This window comes from Ambystoma mexicanum, chromosome 5p (assembly GCF_040938575.1).
Source record: "Ambystoma mexicanum isolate Mex_15411 chromosome 5p, UKY_AmexF1_1, whole genome shotgun sequence".
Taxonomy (NCBI): domain Eukaryota; kingdom Metazoa; phylum Chordata; class Amphibia; order Caudata; family Ambystomatidae; genus Ambystoma; species Ambystoma mexicanum.
In genome coordinates this window covers 545,764,591-545,788,140 of record NC_090930.1, presented here as the reverse complement: position 1 = coordinate 545,788,140, position 23,550 = coordinate 545,764,591, and the positions used below count along the sequence as shown (strand labels likewise).

The 23,550-nt window shown below is 49.1% G+C and overlaps 1 protein-coding gene across 2 annotated transcripts in view; it reads right to left on the bottom strand.

The window, feature by feature from the left end:
• The window catches only part of ZDHHC9 (zinc finger DHHC-type palmitoyltransferase 9), a 377,235-nt gene that overhangs the window by 99,778 nt on the left and 253,907 nt on the right, over nt 1–23,550 (bottom strand). For both annotated transcript variants that reach the window (XM_069612973.1, XM_069612972.1), the window contains exon 5: nt 13,040–13,177. In XM_069612973.1, coding sequence (XP_069469074.1) covers nt 13,040–13,177 — 138 coding nt within the window. The remainder of the gene's footprint in view (nt 1–13,039; nt 13,178–23,550) is intronic.

Here is a 23,550-nt window from a genome sequence, read left to right as displayed (position 1 = left end):
ACCTAACCACAGAAACAATGCACCCCAGCGTGTGAAAGTTGTGAGATACCCTCTTACAGAGGGCACATCCCTTATGGTATAGAAAAAACCTCCTTCCAAAACTTAACTAATAAAGCACAATAATTAAGTTGGGGTCAAATAAAACCAAATTTACTGAAAGGCCCAGTACAAACAAGTCTATAAGACAATTTTAAGGATATAGAGGCACCTTCCAGTCTAGAAACTGGGAAAAACCAGTCACCCAGGTACAGCTAGACCCAGGTAAAGCTAGACGTGGATCCCAACATGCTGCAGCTGACTGCTTGGTAAAAGTTCTCTGGCTGTACGGGGTCAAAAAGGAAGGATTATGCATTAGTACTGCCAAAACCTTAGTCAAATACTTATGTGATCTCCTGCATAAAGCGACCTGTCCCCCCAGGTGGAGGTAAGACCTAATCTTAGTAAGTTAATAGTCCAACTTATGCAGCAAGGCAAAAGGAAGAAGAAATACTTTTGAAGTGAGCGTGGGACAGATTGGATGTGCCTAAGCTTAACCCTTTTGACTGGATGCACTGCCCTCACAATGGCATTTTGTCCATTACGACACAAAAATATGTGTTTAAAGAATCCATGACAGTATTAACAGTCCTTGCCAACATGAGTTCACCATGGACTGGCTTCTTCATGGCAAATGGGACTTCAATAATTCTCATTGCTAATTAAGCCAAAGAAACACATTTGAGTTAAGTGTGTAGTGATGTAGCTTGAGTAGCCACAGACGTATAATTTATTGTTACTTGGTTGGATGGAGCTAGTTTTGTTTCTTGCTCCCATGATGAAATCACAGCATGCTTGGTACTAGTCTATACGTTTGCAATTTGGCTCCCTGTGTTTGACAAAGTCTCAAAAGGTTGCACAAGGTTGCCTCCCAAAAAGAGAGGCCATTAGTGGTCTAGGCCCAGATAGTCCAGCAGGCAGTGTATAAGGAACAAGTTACTTACCTGTAACTATTGTTCTCCAGCATGGGTCTGGCATGGATTCACATGCTCATGAATATTCCCTGTCGTCAGGCCGGGAATTCTCAGTAAAAGAAAAAAACTTTCACTTACAAACTGTATTTCTCCTCTAACCGATCAGTGAGCTCTGGGTCATACTGCGCCCAGCCAAGAACTGCCCTCTCCCTAAGCCCCTCCTCTGGCAGCCATCTTCAGATTTGTTAAGCACGTAAAGTGGCAGTATGACCAAGAATAGCCGCAGAGGGGACGGCTGGATAGTTCACATGTGAATCCATGCCAGACCCATGCTGGAGAACAATAGTTACAGGTGAGTAACTTGTTCCTTCTCCAGCATGGGGTCTGGCATGGAGTCACATGCTCATGAATAAAGGATACATAGCAGTACAACATTACACAACCATGGGAGGTGGCAAGGCTCAACTGAAGCAATTACTCTTTCCTCCCAACAGGCTCATCTTCAGGTGAACAGGTTGTGTAGCACTGCTTGCACGACCCATGACTGCTCTCTGGAATCCCCGACGACGCAGTAGAATTTTGTGAAGGTGTGTGTGTGTGTGGACCTCCACCTAGCAGCCCTGCTGATGTCCATCAGGGGCACACCAGACAGGAACGCCATTGTCGCAGTGATCGCTCTGGTGGAATGGGCTCTCGGACTGCCGGACAGCAGTTTGTTTGCCAACCAGTGACAGTGCGCGATACCGTCCGAGAGCCACCTGGAGATGGAAGTCTTGGACAAGGCCTTCCCATGGCTCACAGGACCAAAGTTCACAAATAGTTTAGACGTTTTCCGGAAACTGTTCATCCGTGCCACATAGAACTTCAGAGCACAAGCCCCATCCAGCGAGTGCAAAGTCCTTTCAGCCGGCGACAAAGGTTTTGGAAAGAACACAAGCAAAACCAAAGGCTTCTTGAGGTGGAATACCTACTGAACCTTTGGCATGAAGGAGGGGTGCGTCTGGGGCACCACCCTCGTGTTGTGAATAGTCAGATAAGGCTCTTTGCAGGATAGGGCCTGGATCTCACCTACCCTCCTGGCAGAGGTGATGGCCACGAGGACAGGCATCTTCCATGAGAGGAACCTGAGAGGGGCTTGATGCATAGGCTCCAAGGGCCCCCCCCCCCATGAGCCTAGTCAGTACCCCATGGAGTTTCCATGCCGGGGCAGGAGCCTTCACCGGCATGAACGATCGAAACAGTCCTTTGAGGAACTCTTTGATTAGACGGCGGGACCAAAGAGAAGTCAGTCGTGGAGAGTTTGTGTAGCGGGAGAAATGCACCTTGATAGAGGCGTGCACCAGCCCCGCCTTGGCCAAGGACAACAAATACGGCAGAATCTGCAGTGCCATGGCCCTCCGAGGATTGATCTTCTGCATCAGGTACCATGTCGCGAAATGTTTCCACTTGTGCCCGTAACACAGTCGACGACGCTCTGGCCCTAGCAAGGACCTTCCTGCAGTCTGCTGGCAACTCGTAGCCTCCGAACTCCAAGGCTGCAGCAGCCAAGCATTCACGTTCAGCGACCCTGGGTCGTGATGAAGGATTGCGCCTCCTTCTCTGGCGAGCAGATCCGCAACCACTTGCAACTTGACGGGGGGGCGACTGATAGTCTGAGAAGATCTGGGTACCAAATCTGCTTCGGACACACAGCCGCAGGGAGGTTCGGGGAGAGAAATCAGGATCATCCTGCATCGGCACAATTTGATTTGATTGATGACTCACAGCAGGAGAGGCAATGGCAGGAACGCGTACAGGATCAAGCCTTCCCACGCAAAGGAATACACATTTCTTCTCCCCCCCTCCCCCCCTCCCCCCCTCCCCATGTTCCTCGGCCGGTGGAACCTGCTGGCAAATTTCTGCCATTTGAAATTCGTTGCCATCGCAAACAGAACAATCTGGGGTCTGTCCCATTTGAGGAAAAGGAGGCCCACTTGATCCTGTCCAAGTTCCCACTCGTGGCAGTATTGCAGCTCCCTGCTGTGGGAGACGGCGATGGTGTTCTTGGCTCCCACCAGTTGAATAGGGAGGAGGAACATCTCTTGGGCGACGGCCTTGTGCCAGAAGTCCTGCGCCTCTCTAGGGAGCGCCAGGGATCTGGTGACCCCCCCTGCTTCCTGATGTAGAGCATCGTGGTGGTATTGTCCATGAAGACCCTCACCACTTTGAGAAGAACGGCTTTAGGGCCCAGAACACTGCCCGCAGCTCCAGGACATTGATGTGGAGATCCGTCGCCTCTGGTGTGGCGACGTCCAGTGTGGGCTCCCCAGCCCTCCAGGGAAGTTTCCATGGTGACCATCTCCTGGTGAGGGGAGGCTCTAGAAACCTGTGGCACCGGCGATGTTGGAGCGAATGCCCCACCACCTTATCGCTCGATGGAACTCCTTGTCGAGAGCAATTTTGCCTGCGAAGCTTCCGGACAAATGGATCCACAGAGCATCCAGGAATTCCTGAAGGGGTCGCATCCACAACATGCAGAGCAAGATCAGGCGGATGCACAACATCCTGCCGAGCAGCGACTTGGTGGTCTGCACCGTGGCGGTCTTCAGTGCGAACAGTCGTTGCACCTTGCCCAGCATGGTCGCTACCCTTTCTTCCGAGGGAGCCGCCAGGCAGGAGACCGCGTTGAGCCTGGCCCCCAGGAACATGACATGACATTCTGTGATGGTATCAAGCAGGACAGAGTCCTCCATGTGTTCGACGCTACTTCCCTTGGCTTGGCCCGGATGAGCCAGTTGGCGAGGTAAAGGTACACGCGTATCCCCTGTAGACGCAGATGGGCCGCCACTGGTGCCAGGCACTTCGTAAACACCCTGGGCACCAACTTCAGTCCGAAGGGGAGGGCCTTGTATTGGTAGTGCCTTCCCTCTAATATAAGAGCACGAACTTCTGATGCTTCTTGTGAATGGGGACGTGAAGTATGCGACCTCCAAATCCAGCAACGTCAAGTAGTCTCCTTCCTCCAGTTGGCGGAGCATGTGCTGCAACGTGACCATCCTGAATTTTTGGCACTTGAGGTACTTGAGACGCCACAGGTCTAGAATGGCCCTCCAGCTCCGGGTCTTCTTTACCAAGAAGTATTTGGAGTAGACTCCAGAGCCCCGGAATCGCTTTGGAACCAGCTCTATCACCCTTTTTCTCATCACGGCCCATACTTTCTGCAGGAGCCGAGGGATGTGCTGCTCCTGCCGGGCCACCAGTGGTATCCGCAGACACTTCTGCTGGAACTCTAGATTGGGTCTGTGTCAAGAGCATCGAGCATTCATTGGTCGGTGTAGATCTTCCATTCACTGACTAAGCCCGCCAGCCGGCCTCCCGCCGGGTTGCATGGGTGAAGGCTCGACATCCTGGCTGGTTCAATCTTGGTTCAGGGCCTGCATGCCGCCTTTGGAGAGACGTCGGCCACCTCCACCAAAAGCCTTCGAACGGGCCTCTGTAGGCCTCCTGGGTCATGGGCCGGGAGGGTAGACTGTACAAAGAGGACCCTCCAGCGAAACCCTTCGATCTGCCAGACTTCCCCCGGATGCACGAAAGGACGGGCAGTGTTGAAGAGTCCCCAAGGCACAGGCTAGCTCAGTGTCAGTCTTAATGACCTGCATCGACGGCCTTCCCAAAGAGGTTGTCCCCGTCGAAAGGCATGTCCAGAACCCTCGTCTGGACTTCTTGAAGAAAGTTGGTGGCTTTCAGCCAGCCACGACGACGGAGGCAGACACCGTTCCCCATCTGTCGGAACCCCTGTGTCTGAGGTCCAGGGCCACCGTGATGGCATGGTCCGATGCCACCTGCCCCTCCTGGAGGAGGAAAGTGCCTCAACCGGCTTGTCATCGGGTAGGAACTCCAGCAGTGGGGTCATCTTATACCACAGCTCCCAGTCGAATCTGGCCAGGACAGCAAGGGTGTTGGCCACCTTGACTGTTGATGCCGCTGAGTAGAGCACTTTTCTTCCCATGGCATCTAACATCTTCCCCTCGCTATCCGGAGGGACAGAGAATGAAGACTAGGTGTTAGACGACTGCTTCCTTGCTGCTGCCAAGACCACAGAGTCTGGGCAGGGCTGTGAAAGTAGGCACTTGGGTGCAGACTTCGGCACCCAGTATTTATTCTACAGTCGATCCCTCTTTGCAGGATTTCTCATCAAAGCCAGGCCTTTCTCCAAACGTCATCCAGGGGAGGGACTGCCAAGATGGTCTTCCTCTTGGCCTTGCTTCGTTGATATAGGAAACCTTCCTTCCTGGTCTCCTCCGGTGTCAGCTGGAAGAGTTCCGATGCTCTGGCGACCATGGCATGGAACCGCCCTTGGCTGCAGCGAACTGCCCACCATGGCCAGGTCGTCGTCTATGTCCGTAGTAGTTGTGTCCGTCCCAGTTTCTCTGCGGTGGGGGGGTGAGGAGGGGTGGCACGTTTGATGCAGCGGCATAGGGTGCCACTTCCTCTTTTTTCACCAGAGGTTGGTCCAGGGCCATCGGGGCCAGGGCCGTTGGTGTCATCGGCATCCGTTTCTGAATCTCTGAATCTCCGACACCAGGGTCTGCAGGGCCGAAAGGATGTCCCTTGTTGTCCCCATTGGGATTTTCACCATCAGCATCGTCCCCCACGTCCATCTGGATCGTGTGGACGGACACCTGGTCCTCCTAGTCCTAGGAAGAAATATTCGTGCCCTGGAGTACGGTTGAGGCCTCCTCTCCCCCAACCGCTTTTGCATCCCGGGGAGTCTGGTTCAGGCTCAGGGATGGCATCCTCCTCTCTGGTGTCCTCTTCACCGGCTTGGCCGATGCCTCCAGTCTCAGGGGCAGGGATACTCTGGGCACTGCTGGGGCTACCTTGACTGGGTCAGCCCCTTTGGCCTTCAAGAAGGCGGCTGCCACCAACTATCATCGAAGACTTCACCTGTGCCTTCTGCGGTAGGTCAGTCTTTTCCTGCGCCTTCGTAGGCTTTTCCCGCAGCTTCGCCGGGTTAGCCGATTTTCTCTTCGAGGAGTAGCTGGAAAGATGGAAGAAGATGGTGAAGATGAGCGCGCTCTGCCTGTCGCGGGGACCCTGCTTGCGCGGCGTCCCCGACAGAAACGGACTTGTAGTGCTTGGCCTTGTCTTGGGCCCCCAGCGATGGAGCACACTAAAAGGACTTAGAAGCCCGCTCCTTGGACCGGCCGGTCCTGGGTGAGGCATGCCCCTGCTTCTTGCACTTGGAAGAGGCCTTGGCGCTGAGCCACGCCGTTGGCCTACTGCGACGATACTTCACGGCTCGTTTGGAGAACCCGAGGCAGATCTCGCAATCCACTTCCCTGTGATCCAGATGGATCTGGAGGCATTGAAGGTGTTTGTCCTCCACAAACACGGTCCGCAGTCAAGCTGGAGCCGAGCATGAAAAAGGAGCTTCCCTCCTTCTCCTCAGACAAGGTCCGGAGCCTGGTGGCCCTTCTGGAATCTTCAACAAATCTTTCCCTTCAGGGGCGTTGAAATTCACTGAAACGGATCCCAGCTTGTGGGCCGATGCAGATAAAAAGCACACGGGATCTTCGACAAATTTCAAATTTTTAACAGAAAAAGTGCAAAAAAAACCCCCAGATCAGCTCACAGAGCAAAACACGAGAACTCCCAACACTTGACCGTGCAGTAAAAATCTGAAGATGGCTGCCAGAGGAGGGTGTCATGACCACTATTAAGGGCCACAAGTTGTGCCACAAGCAAGCACCCACAATAGCCCTAAGGCCTTAAAACTTCTGCACAAGGGCTCCTTGCGCCAGGCTCATTTGCTGTAAGGAAGATACATAAGGAACAAGTTACTTACCTGTAACTGTTGTTCTCCAGCATGGGTCTGGCATGGATTCACATGCTCATGAATATTCCCCGTCGTCAGGCTGGGAATCCTCGGTAAAGAAAAACCAGTATCAGTTTCGTTTCTGATCTGTCTTTCGTAGTAATAACCAATCACTGTTCTCTGCGTCATACTGACCACAGCCAATGACTGCCCTCTACCTAAGCACCGCCTCTGGCAGCCATCTTCAGATTTGGAAGCACGTGAAGTGGCAGTATGACCAAGTGAAGAGCCGCAGAGGGGTAGGCGGGAGGGTTCGCATGTGAATCCATGCCAGACCCATGCTGGAGAACAACAGTTACAGGTAAGTAACTTGTTACTTCTCCAGCATGGGGTCTGGCATGGATTCACATGCTCATGAATAAAGAATACATAGCAGTACACACATGCACAACCACGGGAGGTGGCAAAGGCTCAACATTAAGCATTACATCAAACTCAACATTAAGCATCTTACCTCCTCACCAGGCTCACCTCAGGCGAACAGGTTGCGCAGCACTGCTTGGCCGACCCTGGACTCCTCCCTGGAATCCCGATCGACGCAGTAGAATTTCGTGAAGGTGTGCGTCGACCTCCACGTAGCAGCCCTGCATATGTCCAGCAGGGGCACACCAGAAAGGAACGCCGTGGTAGCTGCGATCGCTCTGGTGGAATGGGCTCTCGGACGGCCAGGCAGCGGTCGGTTTGCCAACCGATGACAGTACATGATACAGCCGGAGAGCCATCTGGAAATGGAAGCCTTCGAGAGAGCCTTCCCCTGATTGACAGGTCCAAAATTCACAAAGAGTTGTGACGTCTTCCGAAAACACTTTGTGCGGTCCACGTAGAACTTCAGCGCTCTAGCCGCATCCAGCGAGTGCAAAGTCCTCTCAGCCGGCGACAAAGGCGACGGGAAGAACACAGGCAACACCAAGGGTTCGTTGAGATGGAAGTCCGACGGTACCTTGGGCATGAAGGAGGGGTGCGTCCTGAGCACTACCCTCGTGTCGTGAAAAGTCAAGTACGGGGCCTTGCAGGAAAGGGCCTGGATCTCTCCCACCCGTCGTGCGGAGGTGATGGCCACAAGAAACGCTGTTTTCCACGACAGAAACTTCAACGGGGCCGAGTGCAGAGGCTCGAACGGTGGTCCCATGAGCTTGGTCAGCACCACGTTGAGCTCCCACGCCGGGGCCGGCGCCTTCACCGGCGGGAACGATCTGAACAGTCCCTTCATGAACTCTTTCACCAGAAGATGAGACCACAAGGACGTCCGGCCCGTGGTTCTGGTGCATCGGGAGATCGCAGCAAGATGAATCTTGATGGACGCGTGTGCCAGTCCAGCTTTGGCCAGCGTCAGCAGGTACGGCAGTACCTGGGGGGCCGTAATCCGTAGAGGGTTAATCTTCTGTGCGTGGCACCAGACAGAGAACCTCTTCCATTTGTGTCCGTAGCATTTAAGAGTCGAGGACGCCCTGGCCTTTGCAAGAACCTCTCTGCAGTCGGCCGGTATGTCGTATCCTCCAAACTCTAGCGCTGCAGGAGCCAGGCCTGCAAGTTCAGCGATTTCGGGTCGTGGTGGAGGATGGCGCCTCCTTCCCTGGAGAGTAGATCCGCGTCCACCGGCAGCTTGATTGGCGGGGACGCTGACAAGTCCAGAAGGTCCGGGACCCATATCTGCCTCGGCCACGGAGGTGCAACGAGGATCATCCTGCACCGTGACCTCTTGAGCTGGTTGACGAGCCGGATTAGCAGTGGCAAAGCAGGGAACGTGTAGAGGAACAGGCCCTCCCAGGGGAACGAGAAAGCATCACCCATGCTCCTCGCCTGGGGAAACCTGCTGGCGAACCTCCGGCACTTGGTGTTCGTCGCCGTCGCGAACAGGTCGATCTGGGGTGTGCCCCACCGTCGGAAGAGGCGATCCACTAGATCCTGCCGTAGTTCCCACTCGTGGCACGAGCGCAGCTCTCTGCTGAGTGAGTCGGCGATGGTGTTTTTTATCCCTGCCAGATGAAACGGCACCAGAAACATCCTTTGGGCGACGGCCCAATGCCACAGGTCCTGCACCTCCTTGGACAGTGCTGGGGACCTGGTTCCGCCCTGTTTCCTGATGTAAAACATGGTGGTGGTGTTGTCGGTGAAGATCCTCACCACCTTGCCCTTGAGGGACGGAAGGAAGGACCTGAGGGCCCAGAACACTGCACGGAGCTCCAGGACGTTGATATGGAGGGACTTCTCCGTCGGTAGCCAAAGGCCTCTCGCGTGCAGATTTTCGGTGTGCGCTCCCCACCCTTCCAGGGAGGCATCCGTGGTCACTGTCTCCTGGTGGTCTGGGGTCTGGAAGTCCATGCCCGCTGTCAGATGAGCGCGGGTGCCCCACCACCGGACCGCTCGGCGGAAACTCTCGTCGAGTGTGATCCTCTCCTCGAAGCCGCCCGTCGCTTGGATCCAGCGCGCGTCCAGGAACTCCTGCAACAGGCGCATCCGGAGCCTGCACATGGGAATGAGGTAGATGCAAGAAGACATCATTCCGAGGAGGGACTTGATGAACCTCACTTTGGCTGCGTCGGAAACCAACATCCGCTGTACCTTGCCCAGGATGGACCTGGTCCTTTCCTCCGACGGGGAGGCCAGAAGGGACACTGTGTCGAGCTTCGCTCCCAGAAACAGTGCGTTTTGCGCGGGTACCAGGTGGGACTTGGCGTAGTTCACGGAGAATCCCAGGTCCGTGAGAAGTTGGACGGTCCTTGCCGTGTGCTCCACGGCGAGCTCCCTCGTCTTGGCTCGGATGAGCCAGTCGTCCAGGTAGGGGTAGACGTGGATCCCCTCGCGGCGCAGCTGCGCCGCCACCGGTGCGAGGCACTTGGTGAATACCCTGGGTGCCGACTGTAGTCCGAAGGGGAGGGCTTTGAACTGGTAGTGACGCCCTTGGACCACAAACCTGAGGAATTTTCGGTGCCCCTTTAGGATAGGAATATGGAAGTAGGCATCCTCCAAATCCAACGACGACAGGAAGTCTCCTTCCTCCAGCTGACCCAGGACGTGCTGGAGGGTGACCATCCGGAACTTCTGCACCTTGATGAACTTGTTCAGACGTCGCAGGTCTAGGATGGGGCGCCATCCTCCCGTCTTCTTCTTCACGAGGAAGTATCGAGTAAACTCCGGAGCCCCAAAGCCTCTTTGGGACGAGTTCGATGGCGCCCTTCCTGAGCATCGCCTTTACCTCCAGGAGAAGCTGAGGGACGTGAAGCTCTTTCCTGGCCACGGGGGGGACGCGCGGGCACCTTCTTTGAAACTCGAGCGCGTGGCCCCGGGCTAAGGCGTCCAGCACCCAACGGTCGGTGGAGATGGACTCCCACACGCTGACGAAGCTCGCCAGCCGGCCTCCCGCCGGGGTGCTTCGGCGGGGGCCCGACTCCGGTAGGAAGTCCAGCAGGGGAGCCAGTTTGTACCATAGCTCCCTGTCGTAGCGGGCCACGATAGCCAAGGTGTTGGCCGCTTTAATCGTCGTCGCTGCAGACGAGATGACCCTGCGTCCCATAGCGTCCAATTTCTTTCCCTCGCCGTCCGGTGGGGAAGTCGATGTGGAGGCCGCACCCCCCGCTTTCTTCCTGGCCGCCGCGGAGACGACGGAGTCTGGGGTAGGCTGCGCCCGGAGCCACAGATGGGCCGCGTCCGGGACCCGGTACTTCTTCTCGTACCGGTCTCTAGCCATCCACGCCGCCTAAGGCACACGCCGTTGCCCAACTGGCGAAACCCAGTGTCGGCGATGTCCGTCTAGCTGGCGTCGTGGAAGGGTTCTTGAGGAGGGCGAGGCCCTCATCCCAAATGTCGTCCAGTAGAGGCACCGCGAGGACCGTCTTCCTCTTGGCCTCGCGCCGTTGATAAAGGAATCCTTCCTTTTTCTTCTCCTCAGGGCAGAGTTGGAAAAGCTCGGATGCCCTGGCGATCATGGAGTGGAACGATCCAATCTCGTCGGGCGGAGAAGCCCTGGTGGGAGGTGACGACGGCAGATCCTCGTCGTATACCTCGTCGTCCGTACCCGTCGCTGCCGTGTCAGTCCCCGTATCATCCCCTCGGGTGGACGGGGAGGAGGGCTGGACGGGTCGCGACGGCTGAAAAGGAGGTGGAGGGTGAATCCTTCTTTTCTTGGGCGGGGGAACACCCGAATCGCAATAGTGATGGCGTGGTCCGACGCCACCTCACCTTCCTGTAGGATCTCCAGGGCATCCGCCCTCTTGCGAGGATCCCAACACATGAACGTGCGGTAAAAATCTGAAGATGGCTGCCAGAGGCGGTGCTTAGGTAGAGGGCAGTCATTGGCTGTGGTCAGTATGACGCAGAGACCAGTGATTGGTTATTACTACGAAAGACAGATCAGAAACGAAACATACTGGTTTTTTCTTTACCGAGGATTCCCAGCCTGACGACGGGGAATATTCATGAGCATGTGAATCCATGCCAGACCCCATGCTGGAGAACAGGTTTGCTTTCAATTATAAACATGGGAATTTTAAATCCAACATGGAGGACACTGCATAGCTCAGTTCTTTAGAACCAAGCCATGATGTCTAGTGCTTTGGGTGTGGTTAGTCCTGGAATTACTTTACCTGGGCTATTTAAACCACACCCAAACAGCAGAACACGCTTCGCGTTATTCTGCATCTAGCAGCGTGACGCTCACCGCGTTTAGCTTCTGGTCTTCAGCAGCTCCCTGCAGCCCTGCAAGAACAAGATTACTCTGTCTTACCTGGGAGTACACAATCCAGCATCCCAACCATCCCTCACTGGAAGACCGCAACCTGTGGAAATAAAGAGAGAAGAAAAGCATCAACATCACTCACCTGTGAGTACTAGCTGGAGGAATTCCTAAATCCGCTGTCGCAGCCTCCGCTCGAACATCTCAACCTGAAATAAGAAAGGTAATAATATTAAAATGCGCGCGGTTTCAGAATATTGAATTTCATTATTCTTACCTGAATTCCGTCGCGCTACGTTGCGCTTCCATCCAGAACACCACAGCAGCATCCTGCAAGGGAAAGGGAGAAATATTCAGGTTTGCTTTCAACATTTAACAAACGCACTGCGCTCTAGGCATTACTTACCTTAACGGATTCCTGGGCCCAGGTTTCATAGTCCTCTCGTAGCTCCACAGTGGCCTGTGAGGAGCTTTAAATAGACAATAAAAGAACACTGCGCTTCGCGCTTTTTCTTACCTAAAGCGTGCTTCTCCACCCGGCACGCCAGCACCAAAAGACTTTCACACCTGTAAAGAAGGAAATAAAGACATTAATGAAACTTCTGCAAACCACCATTTAAGAGCAGACAAAGACTGATAAAACATCAAACCTACCCGTCTACAGCAGACTTGGGGTCACAGCAGGCCTGGACCCGAAGAAAGGCGCACTGCACCAGTGAAATTACTCGGTCGGGGCGCCCACAAACCCCTAAGCGCCTCTGTACAAGAAACGCAGGACGGATAGGTCATCATACTCGAAAATAAGCTGAGAAAGACTCAGTGGGAGGGGGATCGGTTTGAGGGAGGTGGGCGATTCACCCACAAAAACAGTTATTACAAATCCTCCCTCCTGTATTGCAGATTCATTATTTCCATGTTGGGAAACTACTTATCCAGGGTTCCAGACCTCAAGAGCTTTCCAGATGCCCCCGGGGATATCAGGTGAGCGTAACAAGGGGCTTAGGGAGAGGGAAGTCATTGGTTGGGGGCAGTAGGGCCCAGAGCTCAGTGATTGGTTAGAGGAGAAATACAGTTTGTAAGTGAAAGTGAAACTTTTTTCTTTAACCGAGGATTCCCGGCCTGAGGATGGGGAATATTCATGCGCATGTGAATCCAGGCCAGACCCCATGACTTTGCAATTTTCTTAAAAGACAACAACCAAAACAACAAACAAAAAAAAACCACACTGAATTATGTATACACAGGGACCAACTGACTAAACGAACGAGCAGTCATAAAAAAATACAATCGAAAAACCTTACAAAAGTGCGAGGCCAGTGAACTTGGCATACAGAATAGGACTAGTGGGTGAAGCCAAGAGCTGAACACAAGTATGCAGAGTCAGGGAATGTGAAGGCCATGCACATGCCTCACTTCACATTTGATGTAAAAATACCTTTACTGGGAAAAATGTGCCAGGCCCAGTCCCATAATAACAAATCACTCGGACATTGAGAAAACAGGACAAGACATAGGAGAATCCTTGGCTTGCTCTAGAGATCACAGAAATGCAGAACTTACTCAAGGCAATGTAGACTATGTTGAAGGAAAATATGTATATGGTGAGGAAGGAAAGGGATAAGATGAAGAGGTAGAAGTAGCGGTAATTTCTCTTTCCAACGCAGTTCCCAACCCATGGGCAATGGTGATCAAAGCGCTCTGCAAGAAGAACAAAAGCAATAAGTGGAGTTAACAGTGAACAATGGCAATTCGTTTTTGTGGTCACTTGTGTAAATGGGCATCTTTAAACATTTACAGGTTGGTCATTGTTCCAAAGCCGACGATCCAAAATTGTTCACTTAAGAGCAGGAGGAAAATATTTTTCAGTCTCCATGTACTATACAATTTCAACATTACCCAGATGCCTTAAATCATGCAAATCATACAAAACAAAATATTTTGCACAAACCATGGATCACCATGATTAACTTGGCACCAAGGTAGGGAGACATTGAGCAAGAACAATATTTTGGGAGGTTAAGTGTTGGGGGGGGGCAGGGGGGGTTCTCTAGATCTCCTGTGAGCAAAAGGCATTATTTCAAGTTCCTCCATTGACTTCAACTGAATCCCCAGTACACCTTCCGTCTAGAGTCAGATTTTGTAGTTAATTAAGCCTTGTTTCCTTACTCAAGGCAGCAGGACCTGGGTCAGAACTCCCTTGTCGTTATCTTGGGTTTGGGGGCTTAGTTTACCCCTCCATAGCTGCAGGAACCTTTTCAACATTTCTCCAATGACTCAAGAACTTGGCTTGATACAAACACCTAGGGATGGACATCTAGCCTAGTTAGGCTTGTGAAACCCCTGCAAATTTAGCCATTGCCAGTGTATATTGCTTATTAGCTAAGCTATCTTAAATTGTAGGCATACATTGTAGGCAACCCATTTTGGTGCTACCAAAGTGGTGTGTGTGTGCGCGAGACAGTGATTTTACTTACCAATAGTGTGTAGATTATACTGATTGCCTATGTTTGACAAAGCGCATATTTTTGTACTTAATCGTGTGGATCTCTGTTTATTTGCGCTTATTGACTTTTCTTCACAGCAAGCCTACCCACTCCCAAGTCGAAGACCTGCTGTTCAGCTATGCCAGGGATCCCCAACGTGTAGCTCGGGAGCAACATGTTGCTCGTGGCACCCTAAATTGTTGCTCGCCAGTTGCTCTTGGCCATGATGTGGAGGCCAAGAAGGAGGTGCTGAATGGATGAGACCTCAGTAGCACTGTAGTCAGGACAGAGTCCTGGACTGTGAAAGAATGTTGGCCAATGAGCCGCTGTGTTTCCAGCTGGCTTATTTTTATACATGCAAGATTTGTGTTTGGTGCGGCCATGCACATCATTTTTCAGTAAATGCCCTTATTTGTTATGCTAGTGACATTGCTAAAACCCTGTCCTCTCCAGTTACTTTGCCCAACTGACAAATGTATTAATGAGTACAATATTTGAACCATGTTTGTATCATGGAGAAAAGTGGCATATTCTGTTCCTTGGTACAGGTAGTATGAGCACAATGGACAAGGAGGTGGTATGCATACCCAACTTTCCTTTATTAAATAATGTCCATGAACACTTTCTGTACAAGTGAGGTTTGTGTCTGTTGCCACCATGCATATTTATCGACAATATTCATTTTGGTGCCACCTCTATTTATTATTACATAGTGTCCTAGCAGAAAAATGGTCATCGATTGATACTCTGCCCATGGCACATGGTTGATGGGCAGAAACGGTAAATGCATGCCACATTTTTCATAATTAATTTGCCCTATATTCCAATCCAATTAAGGTATTGTTAATAGGTTTAAACTAACAAGCCAATTAATTGATTCAAATACTTTGTTAACACCACCACACCCCTCTATGAAGTGGTCATCAAATGTTCAAAGGTCTGACCAATGTTTGCCACTAAGTCTTGTGTGAAATTTCTTTTGGGCAGAGAAAATCGGCTCCAAATAATTAAGAAAGTTATTATTTTTAATCCTAATCATTTTTCACCAATGCAACAGCCTTCTGGAGCTTTAACACGTTTGCCATAACATTCCCATATAATTCTCAGGAGGTAACCTCCAAAGGCCCAATGAGGTGATCTTTAAAGCCTACCATGTAATGACCTGAAGTACTAATTAATATTTAATGATATTTCTCCATTAAGTGAGCAACATTTAAAAACATGTTTAATATTTTTCATACAATTCACACAGAACAAGCCCAAAATAAAAAGCAACTTTAACATATTCAAACCTGCTATATATAAAAGCCTGATTATTACAATTAATTTTATATAACATAGCTCCGATGTAGTCCACGCTTATGCAAAACAGAGAAACAACAGCAAATTAACAGAAAATGAACCAAATCTTTGACTCCTATTTTGAAAGCGCACTTTGTGCTTCCTCCTGCACACTTTCTTAATTTATTGAGGCGTGGGTACATTTTAACGTACCATTACCACCAGCCTCCTGCATTCTGGGTATCTTATTTCACAGATTTCTCCTTGCCATCTTATAGGTGTATGTAAGTCTGTATATAAGGCTAAAGTGGGCAGCCTATGTATATTTTGGTCATCTGACTCTTTTTCCATCGGACAAGCTCTTGCTTTTGGAGCTATTTTGAGGTGACTTAAGGCGCCAAATACAGTTATATCCCATCCCTATCCAAATGGACAGTGCCTTACAACCACCCATAACCACAGTATTTTTCTTCACCAGGGGAGGCTTCAATCGCACTTGCACTGAAATTCACTTTGATTAGCAGAAAATCCCAGATGTGCTATTAAAAAATAAGGAACATTCTTAACTGGCTTGGCACTTTCAAATTGAACACCCCAATTCAGCTCACAAGACACTAGCAGGTGTATCTGTGGGGAGACCTGCTATTTGGCACAGGAATTTATTTTGCAACCCCTCCAGGAAATGACAGTTCTAACCACCCTAGATTTTGCAGCCTTAAAATCATGGATCAGACATTTGTCTTATATACCTCCAGTCACTTCTCCAATCAGAATGCCGCAAACTTGAAATTACAACGTAAAAAGCCATTTAATCACTAATGATGCCTTTTCAGCTATCTTCTTTAAATGACTGACGCAAGCACAGCTCTTTCAGAAGCGTAGGCTCAAATAAAAATGAGACTGCCCCCTCATCTCTACATTCATTTAAAAACTAGCTACAGGTTTCATCCTTTGCCTGAATACCATCATTTTAGTTTTTATTATATTTCATTTCAAACTGTAATTCTCAAAATAGTAACTTGTGTTTAGCAGGCCCTGTTGGAGACCTGCAGGGGGCAAGTCCAAAATAGCTGTGTCTTCTGCATAAGGAAACATGCTTCAAAATGAACCCTTCAGGCAGAGGGTGGATTAACTTTCCTAAGAGAAGTACTAGAATCGACATCCAAAAGGAATACATTGGGACCAACTGACATCCCTGCTTGTCACATTTATTGGTGTTGGAAAACAATGTATAATTCGTAATCTTGTATATTGGACTGATGCTGAGATGTCTGCATATCACGTTGGAAAATACTTAAAAAAAACAATAGTGACCTGTAGGAATGTAGGAGTAGGACTCAGACACAGTGGGCTCATGTTGATTGACATATACTTTTATTGAAAGTAAAATGGTGGGGGACTGGGAAACGCCTCAATTTCCCTAAAGCTAAGAGGGTTTCCCTTCCTCAACAAAAACTAAGGAAAATGTCAGGATGTCTTGTCTAAAGTAAATAGTCCACTGTCACAAGTCCAAAGCCTATTTCCATCTCTCACACTATTGACTAGCTTATAAAAAACCAAAGGTCTTCTTAATTCAGAAGAATAGGTTGTAGATCCAATCAAAGAGTTCCAAGTAACAAAGGTTCCAAACCCAAATTTCTTAAATGTAAAATAAAGTTCCATACAGTTCTTAGATATTTGTCCATTGCACAAACTTTGCAACAACCAGGGGCAATGACTCCCTTGTCCTGGTTCCTTCTCCTGTAGGTCCCAGATCTCTGCTTCTCTCTCTTTCCGCTTGGGCCAACTTAGTTCACTTCCCTGCCAAGTATGGTCCTTAGTAAATTACTCTGTGGTTTCCCTTCTTCTCATGGGATTGGCCCCCAGACCCCTCTTTATGTTCGGGAACTGGGAGCCTTCTTCTCCCAAGTACCACCACGAGGAAGAGGACTTGTGGGTTTCTCGTGTAGTGGGTCCCAAACCTCCCTTCTTTGCGTGAGGGTATTGGAGCTCTCTTATCCCATGTAACACCACGAGGAAGATGACTTGTGTGGTTCTCGTGTAGTGGGTCCCAGACACCTCTTCTTTGTGTTTGGGTGCTTGGAGCCCTTTCCTCACAAGTGCCGCCACAAGGAAGAGGACTCATGTTGCTTTCTTTTGGGGGTACCAGACCCTTAAGTTTCTCTTGTTGGGGGACAGACATGGCTCATATGCCTGCCAGGTACTGTGGCTATTAAGATGCTGACTACACCGTCTTAGTTTCCCACCAGCCAGTCTGAGTGCTCCCCTTTTGCGCTTCCCTGTCTGCAGGAACATCAGGAGCTTCTCTCTTCCAGCTCATCTTCTGGTCCTTCCACTGTGGACTGGCCCTTGTCCTTCCAGCTCCCCTCTTGGCATCCTGGTGTGCTTCCTTGAACCTTCCTGCACCATGCTGGCTCCTGCAGCTCCTTCATGGAGGATTAGACAACTTCCTCCCGAGTCCCTCTTCATTTTCTACTCTGCATTGGCCAATGAGCAGCCAGCAACAACTAGACTGCTCATTGTGGTTCTTAGGAAAACTCTTCATGCCTCTGCTCCTCCTTTTCATCCCAATACTTATTTCAAGTAGTCCAGAATGCTAATGTTGGTTATGCGAACACTCTACATTCCTCCATGCATCTTCTTTGTCTCAGTGGTTGTCAATAGCATATCTTTCAACTCTTCCCCATTCTTCCTTGTCTCAGTATTTCTACCCTTCCTCTCCCTTGGGTCGGTTGTGCTCTTCATAGCCCCAGTACTTATCTAGGGAAATGGCAGGGCGCCTATAGCTCATGAGCCTATTAGGGAAGGGGTTGTTTTTTGGGTTATAGGAAGGGGGGTGGAGGGGGTCTAGGGTCTGGTGATTGGTGAGGATACTGCGTTCTCAGGGTAGTGTCGTTCTTAGTCCCATGAGGGGTTTCCTCTCCCATGTGATCCTCTCCCTGTGCACCACCCTCAGAGGAACTATTGTACCCAGTACGTACCGTCCTGGCCCCATGGGAATGGTCTCTCCCATAGGGGAAAAGGGACCGCATCCACAGATTTCTCGCATACTCCATTAAAATGTAAATTACACCACATTATGGAGTTCTACGGACTCCATAATAGGGGACTAACACCACCAAACCACCATTTGGAATCTAGCAGTGATACCACTGCACCAAGTGGCAGTAACAGTATCATTCAGATGCCACCAAACTCGTTATGAGCCCCAATGTCCAGTAAGGGAATTGGCCTATAAACGTGAGGGGCTGGTGGTCCAAGAAATACTTATCTAAGGGGATGGCATAATGCCAGTCTTAATAACAGCAATAAACATAAAATGATTTGGTGTCCTTCAAAAAAGCTCCCATTGTTTCTCAAATTCTTTTTTTGGCTTAAGGCAATTCTTTTTGCCATTTTGAAACTATAAATCTGACCAGCAGTGTACACACCCCTCATTAAATCGAACCATGGTGCATCCCTTTCTATAAACTGGAACTCCTGAACTTGGGGGCACGGTTTGCCAATAGCTTTGCCCTGGATAGTTTCTCCTAAAGACTCAAACAAACTGACGCTTTCCTTTGTGGCCTCTAAACTGGTTAACAGTTTTAAGAGAATATCTTAATTTCTTGTGAATTAGTAATTCTTTCCAATGCCACCTTTTCAAGCGTAGGCATCGCCAACCAGCCTCTCTGGCTGTCAGATATCTTCTTCGTGGTGCCTACCCTGGCCATTGTAAAATAAACTCAAGAGGATTGTGTTTACTCTTTGATCAATAAGAAATGTACCATTTCATAACATTCCTGGAGACAAAAAACCTCCACAAGACAGTCATCAATGACTGTGTAACAGTAATACCGATCTTGCATGCTTAGGAATGCACCATTTGCCATTAAAGATCCCATAAAATCCTAGGCGGAATCTCAGTAGACCTGAAAAATCAGTGGTCCATTTGTGGCCATTTTTACTGTCCATACATTTGCACTAATATTTTGCTCGGGAACCTGAAACCCTTGGTAATGTTTGTTTACTCCTACTCTATTTTTGAAGATCTGGACTGGTCCTATATGTCTAAAAATGTACTACTGACCACTCAATTCCCTCAATATTTCTTGTAGACAACCACTTAACATCAAATGAAGTTAAAGGCCTTGCACATATCCTTGACTACACTAACACGTGGTCTAGATAACTACTGCAAATGAAATGTTCTATATGCAGTTTTAACTTTGCTCCATTTCTAATTTGTGTTGCAATCATTTTTCTGCCAACTGTGCGCCGATATGTTACATAAAAAAATGGATGTTGCTCACCATTTAATTTGATATGCCAATTTTGCTCATTGCGCACAAAAGGTTGGGGACCCCTGAGCTATGCAATCAACGAGTTTGGTCTTGAACTTGTGTGCAAACTGGCTGGACGTTTGAGTTTGCTTACTAGAACAACTCACCAGAATAAGTTCTGAAAAACCTAAAGAGGAGGGTTGGCTAGAACTCCAAACTCCAAACTCCAATCACACCGACATGCACCATTCAAACTTCTGGCGGCCAGCCAACCAATGATGGTCACCACATTCAAACTCCCTCTGGCAATTTTACACACAAATACAGGAACAGAGCACACCATAGCCCTTTGTGAACTCCAGGATGGAGTACACACAACAATGATTAAATATGGTCACTCTGGTTCCCACATGCATACTGCGTCAAAAAAGCTGTGGTTTGACCTGGTAAAGGTGTACCCCATTACACCATTTAAGGTGAGCGGGGGTGTCCCCCGCATCCTTTACATGGATTGTGGCGGCAAAATCACAGCCTTTTTGCTGCGATTTTTTGTGTAAACTGACATTTCTGCCGCAATTAACACACAGCACTTTAAAGTGACCCAGGGGTTCCAGAAACGAAGGATTGCGCGTCAGAAATAACGTACTGTCATAATCTTTCCTGACGAGTGTAATGAGCCCGGCAATCGGAAGAAATTAGAAAGAAAAGTGAGCGGCCGTGTGGCAACATTGTCGCCAAGATGGCGGACAACAAAGGGATTGTGCCCGCAGCCTTGGAGGAGACCGAGGGAAGCTGAGCTGCAGGGCAGAGCATGAGCGGTGAGCCGCTGCAGAATACCCAACGCCTCGCCTTTGGACTTGCTACTGTTGCTTTTATGTGTGTATAGCGAGGCAGCGCTACGGAGCTTGGGCGGAGGAGCTGATCGAAATAATGGATACAGCTGCCCTGTATTGTAGACGGGCAGCCGATGCCTATGCGGCTCCCTGCCATTCGGGAAGGACATTGTTATAGACATGAATTGCAGTCGGCGGCGTGGGCTGCTTGTGTAATGCCGGCCGCGAGCGGCTGATGTACAATTGAAGGAGATCCAGCTGACTGAGGAATGTAGTAAAGGATTATAAAGCGCCCGTGAGGGTGAGGCAAATACGTGCTGGGGGCGAGCTGAGTATAAACACAGGAAGGTGGCAAACCGCACAGAACAAATAACAAAGAACATCCTTGGTGTGCAGTGGCGCACATAACTTTAACCTACATGAAGCCCTATTGTAAGGTTAGTTGGGTGCTGAGTCTTCATGGGAAGTTGTGACACTTAAGCACCTAGAGTGCGCCGGACGCCCGCTCTTAGTTGCAAGGGGGCCTAGGAACTATATCATCACAGAGAGCAGGGAGAGCACCCACAACCTGGACGAGGAGAAGGGTAGTGCACCCAAGCACTGCCAGGTTAAACAGATATTCGGGTGTACTGCCATTCCTGTAGCAAGAACAGTGTGTGCTGGCGCCTCTTGGATATTTGATGGTAATAAGACAGGTGGTAGGCATCGAAGTGCACAGGCAGCATTGAACATATTTACTGGCAGCGCAGAAAGAGGAGTATCCAGTGACCCTAGGAAATAAGCAAAGAGGGCCCGACTGCAGCAGCCATAGGAGATCCGTGAGAGGATGTGACCCACTTGAGGGTCTTGGAGAAGTAGCCAAGCCGGTATGATACAGAGGGGACTACAACGGAAATAAGCAGTGGCGTGAAGAACACAAGGAGCCCGAGAGATGGGTCGTCACGCCGGTGGCACGAAATAGTCTCCAGTAAGCAGTAAGATAATTAGAAACGTGGGAGGACACAGCCCACCCGAAGACACAGCTTCACAAACACAAAATCCAATGCTCGATTTGACTTTTATGGACTTCATTCATTCATTCATGGTGTGTCACCCTTTCTCAACTCTCATGCTGAACTTCTTTTGCATCTTGTACTCATGGTGGCCCTGAATCATGCTGTTCCCATCTTCATCTTGTATCCTGGCTTGCAACATTATGTGCTACTACCGACTTCTGCAATTGTATTCACTCTCCCCTCTTGCTTCTCCACTCTTTTGACTGCTAACTCTGTTCTCTCCTCCTTTCCCTTCTCCCTTTTCCTATCTCCTCCCCTTACTTTCTTCTATGCACTTACTCTATCAGAATTGTCCCTGGACCTAGTATGATAGCAATAGAGTACATGATACGATATGAGATGGGTTATTTAGAACGCGCTTAATACCCAGAGGTTTCTATTTTTTTTTTTAACTTTATTTTCGATTTACACAATACAGAAAAATACTGAAGTATTGCAAATCATTTAACCAATCCTGATCAATCAAACCATATGGACATCAAAACTATATACACACACATGTAAGGAAGTACTCATTTAACATCACTCTTTCAATTTCAACTTCAACTCCTACCCCCCCCCCAAATGCCCAAGCCCCTCCAACCCAACACCCCCAAGTTCACATCATACATGTATCAAGTTTAGTACATCGAAATACATTTCCCCCAGATCTTTTCAAACAGCGCATTTTTCCACACTTTTCTGTACCATACTCTCCATTTCTGCCAGGGTGTGCATGTCCGAGATCCATACATCTATTTTCAAGGTAATAGCAGACTTTCAATTACTTAAGATTATTTTCTTACCGATCGTTGCACCTATGAACAACCACTTTTTCTGACATTGAGTAAGAGCTTCCAAGATTATCACTCCCAGCACCAGAGTTTTAAAATCAAACACAAGTTTCTCTGCTAGCAGCTTTTCACAAAATCACACCTATTTCAAACCAAAATCCTCTAATTTTTCTACAATTCCAGAGCATATGTTCAAGGGTACCGGAATACATGAACACATGCCCAACAGTCAGTTTTCCAACAGACCTCTCTTCCACAGCCTCTCACGGGTCCAGTAGATCCGGTTCAAAAACTTAATTTGTCCTGATCTCTATTAGACCTAGTGAGCATAATCGAACATTGTCACAAATTCGTGTCCACAACTCCACTGTAATGTCAGAACCAATCCTTCGACTCCACTCTTTTCTCAATGAGTCGTTGCCTTTATATTCTGCCACAATCAAATTGTAAACTGGACTAGCTATGTGCCCTTCTCCCACCATTGCCTTCCTTGTGAACAAATCTAGATTCAACCTAACCTCTAAATCAATATCTCTGATAGCGTGTCTGAGTTTTCTATACTCAGAGACACTGAAATTCACAATATGAAACTGCATCTGTATTTCTCTAGCTGTCATCCATTTCCCATTCTTAAAACGATCAGCGATCCACCTTATGCTGGCCAGAAAACAACCTTTCCCTCCATTTTAAAAGCGGAATTCAACCATACCGAAGCTCCAGTATCTTTATATGCATTCATCCTTAACATTTCATTCAATTTTCTCCAAGAATTTCTCATACAAGCAATTCAAGGATCCTTTACACACAGCCAGACCTTGACACTGAGGTCAGCATCGTCCTCGGCGTCAAAGGTCCATTGTAGTTAGTTTCAGCAAGCACCCATTCATCCGGCGATGCATCAAGGATTGCAACCATAGAAATTATAGTCCCTAAAGTTAGGTACTACCAAACCGCCCTTCGCCAACGGTAATTGCAACTTCCATAATTTTAATCTAGGTTTTTTTTTTATCCCAAGGGAAAGCTTGCAGTAACCTGTCCAGTTCATTCCAGTATTTAGAGTCTATATCCAAAGGAATCATGCACAGTACATAGTTGATCTTAGGGGTTGAAACATCTTCAGAGCATTCACCTTTCCCTCAGAGTGACAGATGTAGTAAACCCCACCCTTCCAAATCAACCCCGAAATATGTGCAATTCTTCTTTAAAAATTACCTGCACCAAGTCTGTGATATTTGGAGTAATCCAGATCCCGAAATACAAAATATTTTCTGCACACCATCTGAACCCCGAGTTAATCAACTGTGTATCACAACATGGCACAAGGGGTAGCACGTCTGACTTAGTCCAGTTTATTTGTAGCCTGACGATAAGTGAAATAGTGATA